At 49.1% G+C, this 13,026-nt stretch overlaps 1 protein-coding gene across 3 annotated transcripts; it reads right to left on the bottom strand.

Annotated features, from left to right (window-relative positions):
• Window positions 1–499: 499 nt before the first annotated feature.
• Window positions 500–9,572, bottom strand: Tbc1d21 (TBC1 domain family member 21). Of its 3 annotated transcripts, none has more exons than XM_076848687.1 (11): window positions 9,513–9,572; window positions 6,831–6,938; window positions 6,609–6,712; window positions 4,828–4,922; window positions 4,266–4,376; window positions 4,078–4,178; window positions 3,029–3,125; window positions 2,593–2,693; window positions 1,613–1,729; window positions 879–962; window positions 500–532 (listed from the first exon to the last, which is right to left on the bottom strand). In XM_076848687.1, the coding sequence occupies exons 1-11, from the start codon at window positions 9,570–9,572 to the stop codon at window positions 500–502; spliced, it is 1,011 nt and encodes a 336-aa protein (XP_076704802.1). The 3 variants fall into 3 exon arrangements, with proteins under 3 accessions (XP_076704802.1, XP_076704803.1, XP_076704804.1); XM_076848688.1 differs by having other exon boundaries at window positions 2,593–2,690; XM_076848689.1 differs by lacking the exon at window positions 6,831–6,938.
• Window positions 9,573–13,026: the final 3,454 nt, after the last annotated feature.

Raw genomic sequence — 13,026 nt, 5'->3', positions numbered from 1 at the left:
TTGATGGGTGTGTTGAGAATAAGGGGAGCAATGGGGGTGAGGGGAGCAATGTCCGGGGTCAGCTTGTTGGGACCTGAGTCCCAGGTGCAGACTAATCCCTGTGAGATATGTTTAGTATTGTCTTGCATAAGTGCCTGGAAGTGTGTCAAGGTTGGCACTGCCCTTAACCATTTGCTTCCAGATATGGATCTACTGCAGCCCTGGAAAACCCTCAGTTGGGGACATGCTGCTGGCCCATACGATCTCATCCCAGCACATCTCTAGCCTCACAGTGGTCTGCCCATCAGGCTCTCTTATTGTGCAGTCCCTTGTGTCCCCAGCTCCTAATGTCAAAGGAGACATACTGCCACCACAAACCATTACTCAAAGGCTGTTTGTTTCATGACTGTATTACCTGCTCCCTCACCCCATCACCCTGTCGGCCTTTGTCCTGACCTCAGGACTGAAGAACCACCTTCGGTTCATTGAAGGCACCTGTCCATGGTGGGTATCAATGTTTTCAGAGAAAGAAATTCTTCAATGGCTGAGGAACCTGGAGAAGAGGAGAGTTACAGCAGGAGTGAGGGAGACACACATTGGTCTGTTGCTCTCCTTCAGTTCATCCAGCCAGTGACATATTCCTGACCTCCCGGGTGCCCAGACCTGTGCCCAGACCCACGGGGATGAGGTGGTAATTCCAGTCTATCCAGGGAGGTGGAGCTACACATGGGCACAGAGAAAAGACCATGAAGGACAACTTCCCTGGGCTGGCAGCAGAGGACGTAGCACAGTCTGTGTTTCTGAGGTTGAATGTGTCTGCTGTGGGCTTGGTTTGGGAAGTCGGGGAAGGCTTCTTGGAGGAGAGGGGGGAAGAGGTGGGCAAATCATTGGGAACTTACATCTTTTTGCATGAGCTCAGCATAAACCATGCAGGCGGCAGAGATTAGCTCATCAGCATCAAGGTCGATGAGTTTGTTGCAGGCCTGCAGGAAGATGCCGGGGTTGTGTGTGTGTGTGTGTGTGTGTGTGTAGGCAAACATGTCTCCCTGTGCTCTTGGACGCAAGGGAAGAAGGCCGCTGTTCATGGCAGTTGTTGGGGGTCCCCTGACCTTTCCCCAATCTGCCTGAAACAGTGCCTGAAATTTCATATTTGGAGGAATGATCAACACAGTTTTCACACAGGGGTCTAGGGTGGTCTGGGTGTTCCACCAGTTGTCTCAGGCACTTCTAAGGAGATCTTGATTTATAATTGGGACAACACCTAGGATTTTTTTCTCAAAGATTTCTAGTTTTAAAAAGAGTTGGAAACCTCTAGGTCCTCCTGCAACAGGAGTGCCCCAGGGCCCAGGGTTAACTACAAGGCAGTAGAGTCGAAGTTAAACCATTCAATGTCTCAGTCTCCTTGCAATGCTAACTAAGGTCCTCATAGCACCTCTGTGTTGGGCTTGTCAGAGGCCTAAACCAGCTAGTCTAGGAAAAGCCCTCAGCACAGTACTCAGTGCTCAGGTCTCTTCACTATTCCTGCCCAAAGGCAAGGTGGCATGGAAGCCCAGTGCCCCATGAGCCTGGGTCTTTCAGCCATGGCAGTTAGGGTGTTAGGCCAGGGCAGGTCCTGGCCTGGGGGTGCTCTCACCAGGAGGATGGCGTCTCCGCTCATGCTCTCCAGCAGTGCCTGCTCACGCACCATCTGCAGCATGCTGTAGGCCACCAGCACCTGAAAGTTTCTGCAGGGCTTTCCTGTCAACAAAACCTGCGGGAGATAAGTGGTCTCAGCCTGGGGCCCGCTGCCTGACTGCTGACACCCTGAGGATGGTGAGTCCCACCAACCGCATGCCCAGGACCAGCCATTCCTGAGCCTGCTGATGCCTCGCTCACTCATTTGCTCGGGTAAGTGCTCACAGGTACCCCTGCAGCTCTGGGCATCATGCTGGCTACTGGAGATTCAAAGGCCTTGTGGAATTCACTGGTGGGATGGGGTACTGGGACACTATAGCATTTGAGGGGAGTTGAGCTTGGCAAAGCAAAAGTTGATAGAAACTCAACAAACCAGTGGTGTCACTGAAGGCCTGTGTTGATCATGGACTTGGGCAAAGAGACCAGCCGTCCAGGAGGGAGGGGCCAGGCCAGTGGAAGCTGACTCATGGGGCACTCAACACCAGGCTGGATTCTAAAGGCAGTGGCAGTCTCTGGGCAGGGCAATGATGAGTGGTGGGTATGTTCTGAAGGAAGTTCATCTGCTGATGGCCCTGGGGAACTATGGCAGAGGACTGTTGGTATCCTTGGGGGCCATCATTCTAGTAGTGGGAAAGGTGAAGCAAAGGGCAGCCAGGGCAGTGAGAGTAGAGGGGCAGATTGGCAGGCAGCTGGACACCGGCCAGGCCTCATGCATACGCCCAGAAGGCACAGCCAGTGGGGCTTTGCTTTGAATGGAAGGATGGGCAAACTGAAGCTCTAGCTTCCTCCAACAAGGTGGAAGCAGGGTTGCTGGCCTCAATAATCCCCAAGCCACCACACTCCATCCAAAGCCAGGATAAAAGGAGAGGCAAGGAAAAATGCAGCTTCTGCCACCTGAGAGGTGCAGCCTCCCCATGGGTCCCCAGCTGAGTACCTCACCTCCCAGAGCCTCCAAACGTCATCGAAGGATTTGAAGGCGCGCTGGAAGCAGAGGCAGAACCAGGGGAAGAGGGCCTGCACGGCCCCTGCACCCTTCCCTTCTGTGGGGAGAGAAGCAGGTGCAGCCCAGGAGGCTGAGGTCAGGGGAAAAGGGGGACAGCACACACGATGAAGCCAACACACACAAATGAGATCATAACCAAGAGCACGCAAGACACTTGGGAAACATGAAGACCCTGGCTGTGACTTTTCCACCTGCCCTTGGAGACTGTTTAGGGCTGACGTTCAACAGTGCAGACCTCCCAGGGCCTGGTCAGAAGATCCACCAAGCCTTCCCTCTCCCCAGGACAAAGGGCAGCTGCTATAGATGGGCTTGGCCCCTCCCATGCTTGCCCTGGTGGTGGGTATGAGGTGCCAGGAGATGGGGACCACTCACTTAGGTGCTCAGCAAACACGGGGTCCAGGAAAGTGATCAGGTTGTTGAGCATGTCCAGGTTCTTGCCCACCCCGATGTTGATGACACAGCTGTGCTCCTGCACGAGGTGGGTGCAGGGAGGGAAACCGAGTCCTTCTCAGCTGAGGGCACCAAAAGAATCAGCCCCACTTCCTCCAGCTTCAACCACGGGGCCTTCTTTGTGACTGGCTTAGACCAGGTCCCCGTTACTGCATGAGTGTGTGACTCATAACTCATCTATATCTATGATGTGGCCTGTGTGTGCAGGTGTGCCTGTTTGTATATTAGTATATATTTGTGCATGGGTGGCCATGGACATACCGTGTGCATCTTACTGTGTGTATGTGTGTGTGTGTGTGGAGGGGCTAGGGATGCAGAGTTGTCTCCAATGTGATTCAGAGTCTAGTGAGACCTGTTAGCTCTATGCACACACACTATTCCATCAGGGCCAATCAGGACAAAGGGAAGGGCAGTGAGCACATTGTCAAAGGGGTAGAAGGTGAGTGAGGGGGCTTTGGCATGAAGGAGACTTCCCAGTGGGGTGTTTGAGGAAACAGCACCTTCAACATCCCTCAACTGGACACAGTAGGTGTACCTGGGCACTCCAAAGTCCCTAGGTGTTTGGAGTGTAGGTCATGTAGAGGGAGCAGTGGGTAGCCAAGACAAAAGGGGAGGTCTTGAATGCCTAGCTAAAGCTACTGGGTTTTATTCTGGAAGCCTTAGAGAACTCCAGAGGATTGACAGGGAGGAGAGCTACGTCAGGGGAAAGGAATGCCAGAAAAGGATGCCATCACTGGGCCTGGCCAGCCACACTCACTCTTTCAAGATTTGGTGACAGGTGGACCCAGAGCATTGCTCCACCCACTTCACCTTCCAGTGCCTGCCACCCCTCTGGGGGACTTCCCAGGCCCCTCAGTGCCTCAAAAGTCTGTCTAGGAGCTGAGGAGAATGGCAGAGGCTGCTAACAGCTGCCCAAGCCTGTGGGGTTGTTAGGGGAGCGGTGGGTCCCTGAGCTCCAACCCAGTCCTCACTGTTTTCTGCAGGAAGAACTGAAAAAGCCAGAAGATCTCATGGTCATGCTCCACCATGATCTGGAAAAGCATCACCATCTCATGGAAGCCCCGCTGGTATTCTGCAGAGGAGAGGGCACTGTGAGGAGACGGCTGGGCCTGGTCCCAGGAAGGAACTGGAAGCGGGCAGGGGCAGCCCTCTAGCTCACCTGCCTGGTTGTTGCAGACATAACTCAGGAGCAGGGTCTTCTCGAGTCTCTTCTTGTCAATGAGGACATTCCCCAGGGGATCTTTATCATAGAGTCTCTGGAGATCATATGCTAGGTCGGGGGCAAAGGGGGTTGCACTAGATCACCTTGAGCAGAGGGTCCATGGATGAGTTCACCCCCCACCCCAAGAGGCTGACCCTAAGACATACTGGGAGAGAGTTATCCATACTCAACTACCCACCCCGCCAGCTGTCTGGATTTCTCCCCTCCTCTGGGCCATACCCTCTGCCAGGAATGCCCAGCCCCATCCAATTCAAATCCAATCTAGTTCAAGGTGGGGTGGGGACAAAATTCTGTGTGTCTAGGGGCACCCCACAGACCTAGCAGGTGGATTAGCCAAGTGTAGATGGAAAAATTCCAGACACAAATCAAGGCAGTTCCTAGGATGGCAGGAACCATCCAGTCTTGGCAATGGCTGAGAAGGGGGTGGGAATGACTTCGCCAAGCACCCCTCCCACCACCACCCCCGCCCCGCCTAGTTCTCGCATTCTTCGCTGCTCACCAATGTTGTTCTGAGTTTCTATGAAGTTCCGGTGCAAGTTTTCCAGAAGGGGCTGAATCTTCTCATACATCTGGCACAAGGCATTGTAGTTCTTCCTGTGAGAACAGAATCGAGGCTGAGCAAGGTGGCCTCTCCCTCTGTTCAGAGGGGAAGAGAACTCTGAGTAGCCACAACAGCTGCTGGGTCCAAGGAGGTTACAGGGCAGCCTGGCCCACCTTGCCCCTACTGTGATGTTTCCCCCTCATCTCATCCTGTGCCAGCCCCCAACATTCTTTAATGTGGATCTGGAGTGCAAGATAGAGATGGTTTAACCTCTGAGCTCTGCAGGCCAACCTCTGCACCTGAATCCTGGCTCTACAGCTTAATAACTGAGTGTCTGCTGCTGGGGTCAAAGCTTGGGGATGTCACTTTCCCTCTCTAAATTTCAGTTTCCTCATCTGCGTAATGGGGATGATATTGGCACCTACGCCTCAGAATTGGATTTGATTAGATGGTGATTTGTGATTATTATTAAAATGTGATTTGTTGGTATACTGGGCAGACAGACCGGTAACCTTGAAAAAGGTATGTCCAGATGGTGGAAGGTGAAGAAGGGCTCTACAGCCTATGAATGTGAACTTATTTAGAAAAAGGTTCTTTGCAGATGTGATCTTTTAAGGATCTAAAGATAAGACCATTCTGGATATTCTGGGGGGACAACAAATCCAGTGGCAACTCTCCTTGTAAGAGTTACACACAGATGGTCATGTGATCATGTAGGACACAAGTCAGTTCACCAGGGTCCAGTGTATTGGAGTGAAGCAGCCACACACCAGGGAACATGGGAACCCCCAGATGCTGGAAGGTGAAGAAGGGCTCTCTTCCAGAGCCTTCGGAGGAAGCCAGTGCTTTGATTTGGGTTTCTGGCTTCCAGAACTATGAGGGACAAACTGTCTTGTTATGGGCAGCCTCTCAGTCCATGGAACTTTGTTTTAGCAGCCTTAGAAGACTAACACAGGTAGACTCTAACTTTAAAGACTGTGTGTTATCAAAAGTAACACATCCTGGCTCCCTTTTCTGGGAGGGCTGCTTGGAGGAAGTCCCCTGTCCAATCTGAGCCTTGGAGGAAGGATGGATTTTGAGAGGGCAGATGATGGGGAGGTCCAGTATGGGTGGAAGACAAACAGCAGACCAAGAGCAGAGGGGTGGGGTGAGCAAATGGGGTGCCAATCAGCCAGACAGTGCGGTTAGGTGGTGAGGTGCTGAAACAGGAGGAGTCAAGACCAGGATAGGCCTTGGCAGAGAGACTATGCTATTTGAAATATTACTAGTTGTACCACTGGGGATGTCTTAAAGTCTCCTGTTGGGCACTTGGGGGCGGGGAGATGTGGGCATGGGTCGGGAGGTGGAAGCCTGGACCCAGGGGAGGCAGCACAGCCATGGGGCTGAGAGGTGGGGCAGGGATGGGGCCAGGGAAAGAAGGTGGGAGAAGCAGTTCCAGGGCTGCTTCAGAGGTAGCTATCACAAGCCTAGGGGAGGATGGGATTAGGGGGAATGGATCATGAGAAGAGTTGCTGGGATTAAGCCCATGCCTGGGGTTGACTGCGGAGGTGCTAGCTCAGACCTGGCTGCACCTGCTGTGTGAGGGGCCTGGGTGGGGAGCACGGGGTGGCGGGGTCTTGTCTCCCAGAATGAGTAGTCCAAATAGGGAAAGAAGACTGAATGTGCAGGCTAGGGTGGGCAGTGCCTGCCACCTCTAGCACCAGCCACCCTCCTCTGACAGAGGATCTGGAATGTTCTACCTCCTCATGCTGTTCACTGTGAGCCGCTCATCCTGGGAACTCTGCCATGAGTAGTAGCCTGTGAGGAACTTCCAGGCTTCTGTCCTCACGAAGGGGTGCAGACCCTGGGGGTGGGAGGTGGGTTTGGGAGGTGGGAGCCCCGCCAAAGAGTTCCACCCAACATCAAGCCACTTCTGTCCCCCCAGTTCCAGGGCAAGGCCAAGGGTAGCTTGGGGACCATACCCTTTCCAGGATGTTAACACAAATGAAGTCCCGTGACTTGGCCAAGTGACCATTCTCGTCGAAGAAGCTATCCCATTCCGTCTTGTCAATGGGAGGTTTTCTTTTCACCTGACAAGGACAAGCAGTTCAGCCCTCTGTGAGGGGCCTTGGCTTTTCTTTTCATTCAAAGTGAATTTTAAATGACACGCTCTGTACTTTGCAATAGAAATCAAAGCTCACAGCTTCTGACTCATGAGGAAATTACTGAAAATAAGTAAAAAAGAATCCTGTATGCACAATAATTTTCATTGCACATTACTTACCAAAATGAAAAGACAAGCAGTCAATGTGCTCCAATAAAGGAACAGTTAAGTAAACTATGGTTTATATACACCATAGAATACTGTGAGGCACATAAAAATAGAGGTTCACAAGGAATGAATAATCATTTGGAAAAATACAAATGTTAACCAAGAAAAGCAAAATAAGGAATTAGATATGCAATAGTCTGTGTACTGTACTCTATAGCACTACCACATACTCACAGTGCAACCTATGTATTATGTCACATAATATAAAAACTATATCACCTCTGACATAGCATTTATTAACCACTGTAAAAATTGTTTGGGAAAAAATTACACAAACATCCTCTACGTCAGAAACAACAGTGATACGCTTTGAATAATAGGAATTTTTTTTCCTTTTTCTTGTACTTTCAAAATTTTATAATAATATAAACTGCTTGGGTAGTGGAAAAACACAAGATATGCACTAATTAAACACATTCATGTGCTCCAGTTTATATATCCTAGAAATGTAGAACAGTTCATCACAGGGAACTGTTTCTAGTTTAGATAAGGTGTGTGTGTGTATTGTGCGTGTGTGCACACACCTGTATGTGTGTGCTTGTTTGTGAGTCAGGAGTGGGGGGAAGGCAAGTGTTTTGCCTGCAAAGCAATTCAAAGTGTTTATATCATAATAAGTAGGAGTTTGGATTTCTGTTCGAGTAGGGAAAGCTTCCTCTCTCCCTTTGGTGCCCCTCCTGTTGAAGAGGATCTTGAATGTCACATTGCAGACAAAGAGATGTACTGAGGGCAGAGAGCAGAAGCTGACTAGATGATCTAACATTCAAACTCTTGACTTTCCTGGGTACCTGAATATGAGCACGTGTGTTCAAGGCAAGTTTGCATACAAATCACATTAGGGTCTTCTTTTTCTTCCTCTTTTTCTTCTTCTTCTTCTTCCTCTTCCTCTCCTCCTCCTCCTTTTTTTAGTACTGAGGATTGAACCTGGGCATACTCTGGCAGTGCGCTATATCCCCAGCCTTTTTTATTTTGAGACAGAGTCCTGCTAAGTTGTCCAGATTGGCTTCAAATTTGCAATCCTTCTGTCTCAGTCTCCCCAGTCACTGGGATCACAGGCATATGCCAGGGCACCCAGCTGAGGGTCTTTCTACCTGCAGATTCTAATTCAGAAGTTCAGGGCGTGGCCTAAGATCATACATCCCTGACACCTCGCAGGTGATTGGTGGTAATACTGGTTCACAGACCATGTGAGGAATGACATTAGAAAGTAAATAGCACCAGAAATAAAAGAGCCCACAGGCCCCAAATGGGAATAATTTCACTGTGTGTTTGATAGGGTTGGATTGAGAATCAATCTTTAATAATAATCAATTCTTTAATAAATCATTCATGCTCTATCTTCTGAATCAAAATAGGATGTAGAGGACCAAGAAGGTACAGAGAAATTGACATTGGCCTACCCTTGGGAAGCAGGGTTGACCCTGACACCTTGTCCCAACCCCACAGACACTCTCCTTGTTATCATAAGTGACCATCTCCACACTTGGAGGCTCCCTCGTGTATGAGATGGATTTGCAGCCCAATGCATGGATCTGAATGCCAGCTTTACACTTACTAGCTGTGTGACTGTCATCAAGTTTCTAAGTCTCTGTGCCTCCATTTTCTTATTTGTAAAATGAGGATAATAGCATCATCTATCTCATAGGACTATGGTGAGAATGAATACATAAAGCATTTAGGACAGTCATTGTACACGATAAATGCTGTGTGACAGCTTATTTTATTATTATTAGCCTTCTCTAAATTCAGAGAACATAAAAAATTTAAATCAAGACCTGGGGATAATCTGCAGTAAAGCAATAACATTTAAAACTCTGGAAAAGAGGTGCCCATTTTGCATTTTTTTTATGCATGACTCTCTTAATCACTATGATTAATGAGACTTGAGATTGGTTGAGGGCATTATAATTAGTTATGATTTTTTAAAAAAAATACCGTGTGGAAAATTTTTATGACGGGGGCGGATTTCTAAGGAATCTTATTAACTAGGTTTGGAACTGCTTACTAACAAAAGCATTACTGCCACCTGGTGGCAGCCTACTGAAATTGTTGGCAAAAGCTCCAGAGAAAATTCACCAGCATTTTCAGGAGTGAGTTGGCAAATCTAAAACTCAGTACTAAGTCAGAATGTTACATGTGGGGAGAAAGTAACACTGGCTTAGAGATAAGGTAAAAGGAGACACGGGTGTCTCAATCCTGCTAATGGTAGTAAGATCAAGTACAACCGCCTACGTCAGCTCAGGGGTCTCGCCTTTCCCACCCAGCAGGGGAAAGGGCCCCAGAGCAAACCAGGGTTTGGGAAGGGCTGCACTTGGAACCGATGAAGAACACACACCAGGATGAAGGAGGCTGACAGCATGGCAGAGAGGCTGTTTTCAGGAGAGAGGGTGGTCATGGCTCCTGCTAGCTGTCTTCAGAGCAGCCTCTGACCAGCACTCACTTGGAGTGAGGCTTAATTAGCAGGGGAAGGTGTCTTTCCGCTTAGGTGAGTAGCAGTTCCAAGAGGAACTGGGCCTCTCCCGAACCACACTTGTACAGAGCCAGTCTGCTGTGTGTCACAAAGTCCCTGGAACCCTCATCATAATGACCTCAGAAAGTGGGAGCGCTCACCTTCAGAAGTGAGACACACAGAAGACACGGGACCAAAACTACTAGTCACCCAGAAAAATTGCAGTACGTGTGGCATGTGCGATGGGGGTTAGACTCAGCGGGCGTGGGGATCAGTATGGGTTGGGCTGCTCAGGGTGGGTTTCCTGAGAGAGGGGGGCCCTGAAGCCTCTCACCTTATTCCTGGCTCTCCCTCTGGACTTCCTTAGCTTGTTATTTCATCCAACTAGTATCCAAACCTAGAGTCTAAACCTAATTAAACTTCATGTTTCATATTTTTGGAGGACCACTTTCAAAGATTCTGAATCAGTATGTCTGGGCTGGGGGCCTAGGAATATGTTCTGATAAATCTCCTTGAGTAACTCAGATTTAGTGTTTGAATGGTAGCCTCTGGAAGATAGTTATATTTGCCTAGTATTCAGAGGCCAAGTCTTGTTCAACCTAAGACAGATTGATGATTGTATGAATGATGCTTTCTTGGATCTCATCTCACTTCCCTCTCTGTGTAGATTACAGAGATTGGTGCATGCGCCATCTCCCCTCTACCCGAATTCCTTTGGGGACAAGGATAATGTCAGATTCTTTTGTCCTTGCTCCTCCCGGTGCCAATCCTGCTGCTGCCTGGCACTTGGTAAGTGCCCCTTATTCATCCAATGCATCCAGGGAGTTGGTTCCTCATGGCTTCAGAATGACCATTCCCCGTCTTAAGCACTGCTCACACTTCTACTCGAGTCCCATGTAACTGGAAGGCATCCTTAGTCATTAGAAGATGATAGTAATGAGATGAACCAAATTGGAATCAGAAGCTCCAAATTGGAATTTGGACTCTGACCTCAAATTTGGATATCCCCCTCCTTCTGAGCCACAGAGCTTCCAGCCATGAAATCAGAATACAGTCAACCTCTGGCTTCCACATCCTTATTAACAGAGTGAAACAGTGTCCATATGGAACTCCTTGGTGCACACAATTTACTGTCTCATTCACTGGGGCTGTTCTGCTGGCCTGCAGCACTGCAGGAGGACTTTCATATCACAGCACATTATTATCGGCCTCCCTCCAATGCCCCATCTTGATTTAGGAAGGTGCTAAGCACCTCTTCCCTCTAACTGGCTTCCCCTGTACTCCGGAGTGCAGGAGGTGAGTTGGTAAGGGGTGGGATGAATGGGACGCTTTTTACATCAGGATGGCTTCCTTCTGAGATCTGTGAGAAGTCTCCAAGGCAAATGTCTGGAGCAGGAGACATACATGAGCATTCCTTGCCATTTGGGGTGATGGATGCTCCTGTTCTTCCTATCAGCAATGGAGACAATGGCGAGTTAACTATAAGTTTCCCAGAGCAGATGAGAATGAGGCAGGGAGCTGGAAAAATCTGACTACTAAATTTGAATGTGGTTGGATATGGATCATCGGCTGAACTTCCTCTAACCTCTGACTCCCTGTGTGCAAATCGAAGGTCCTAACTCTTCCCAAATTAACCAGCATCATTTAGGCATATTACAAAAATCTCACAGTAACCACACAAAGGTTTAATATCCAAACAGAATCACAGGACCCGCACTAAAGCAAGATGGGTTTTGATCTGTCCCTGCCCTTCTTTTTCAGATTCTTAAAAGGGCTTTATAGTGTCCATTTATTTTTCTGGGGCTAAATCATTATCGCCATGTTCATTTATGTACATAACCACCCAATGGCTTTAGATGCATGTCTCCATCTCTGGTAGGAATCCATTTTTTTCCTTCTTTAAATTTTTGTACATGGGGATTCTTTAGGGCACAAAAATTCCAGGCTTTAAAATATTATTCTTAGGGCTGGTAGAGTGCCTGCCTTGCATCCATGAAGCTCTGGGTTTGATCCCCAGTACTGAAAAGAATGTATTATTCTTGGCGTTTGTGTTGAAGTCCTGGAGACACCATCTGGCCCATCTTTTCTCTGATGATTCTGGCCGTCTGTGAGCTGATGAGGCTGTGCTGGTGAAAAAGGAGGGCAGCTTTCAAAGGTGCCTGGGCAGGACCTTACCCGCTCAGATAGGAGGTTCATGCAGCGAGGAAGCTCATAGGCTTTGGTGCCAGAATGACCCAGGTTCAAGTTCAGACTCTGCCCACCAATAAAATGATTTGGGTGCCAGCTGTGCGGAAGGCAGTCTGGTGTGTGCAGTCTTGTCGGCTCCTGCTCAGTGGCTGTGTGAGCCTGAAACCCTTCCTTACCAAGAGATAAGGACTCTCAGCTGGTGTGGGGCTTATCTTATGTGGGAACACTGACTCCCTGTTCTGGGCTGGGCTTCTTTATTGTGCGTAAGCTTGTACGTCACATGGCACCGGGCCAAGCCCCATCTATTCCAGGTGGGGAGGGAACGGGTCCTTCACCGGCAGCACGAGAAGGGTATGTGCAGACCACACCGCCCCGTGTCAGCAGTGAGTGGAGAGCCCTGGCCATAGGGACAGACACCCACTATTGATCTTGCTCTCTTCTCCATGGGAGTAAAATGTTGTTCCACCAGTGCTTGTGTGAGTTGGGTGTTTCTTGGCAACATCTGCCAACTGTGGAGTGGGTTGACTCCCTGAGACTGCTGCTCCTGGCGGCAGGCATTGTTATACCATTTGCTACCCTCCACACAATGAGGTGCCTTCCTGGAGGCAGTAACCGAAGTCATTCTCTTCCCCTGAGTCTAGGCATCCTCCTCTGTGCCATGGGGGATGGTAATGCCTCCCAGAACTGAAGGGCAAATAAGACCATGTACGTAAAGAGCCCAGCGTGGTCATTATTTTTATCCTCAGCATCGCTGTTATTATTACTAACACTTGAGTCTTGTCCATAAAAGTCACCATGAAAGTTTCCTTCTGTGATCTACACTTGAGTCAAGATGCCGCCTGCTTCCACAAGGCCCATAGTAATATCCATGCCCAAGTTCAAAGATCCCATGAGCCTGTCAGTTTCTGTTTCTCTGTGTGTCTCAGGAACCTAGGGGACCAAATTATTATAAAAGCAGGTAAGGCCAGGGTTCAAAACCAAGTTGACTCCCGTTTCTTTCGTGTCAACGCAACATGACACAACTCTGTGAAATGCCATGCAACCGAGTCCCTGCTAACAGGTGTCAGCCATTTCAAAGGATGCTTCCCCAGGACTGTCTATGTCTGGGGCACTCCAGTTCTTGATATAAATCACATGTGCTCTGATTTTTATCTCACTGCCAAGTGCAGGCAATCTTTTATGCTAAAGCTTTGCTTTTCTCTTTGCCCCTCTT

The sequence above is a fragment of the Callospermophilus lateralis genome, chromosome 3 (assembly GCF_048772815.1).
Source record: "Callospermophilus lateralis isolate mCalLat2 chromosome 3, mCalLat2.hap1, whole genome shotgun sequence".
Classification (NCBI taxonomy): domain Eukaryota; kingdom Metazoa; phylum Chordata; class Mammalia; order Rodentia; family Sciuridae; genus Callospermophilus; species Callospermophilus lateralis.
The sequence above is the reverse complement of the archived record's forward strand: the minus strand, read 5'-3'. Positions and strand labels throughout refer to the sequence as shown.

What these genes read in the sequence shown, in the direction of transcription:
- Tbc1d21 (XM_076848687.1), bottom strand. Translation starts at nt 9,572, where the DNA reads ATGACCACCCTCTCTCCTGAAAACAGCCTCTCTGCCATGCTGTCAGCC. An exon ending in AGTTCTTCCTGCAGAAAACA is followed by an intron (nt 3,126 to 4,077) that starts GTGAGGACTGGG and finishes CACCTCGTGCAG; the next exon opens with GAGCACAGCTGTGTCATCAA. An exon ending in ACGTTTGGAGGCTCTGGGAG is followed by an intron (nt 1,730 to 2,592) that starts GTGAGGTACTCA and finishes TATCTCCCGCAG; the next exon opens with GTTTTGTTGACAGGAAAGCC.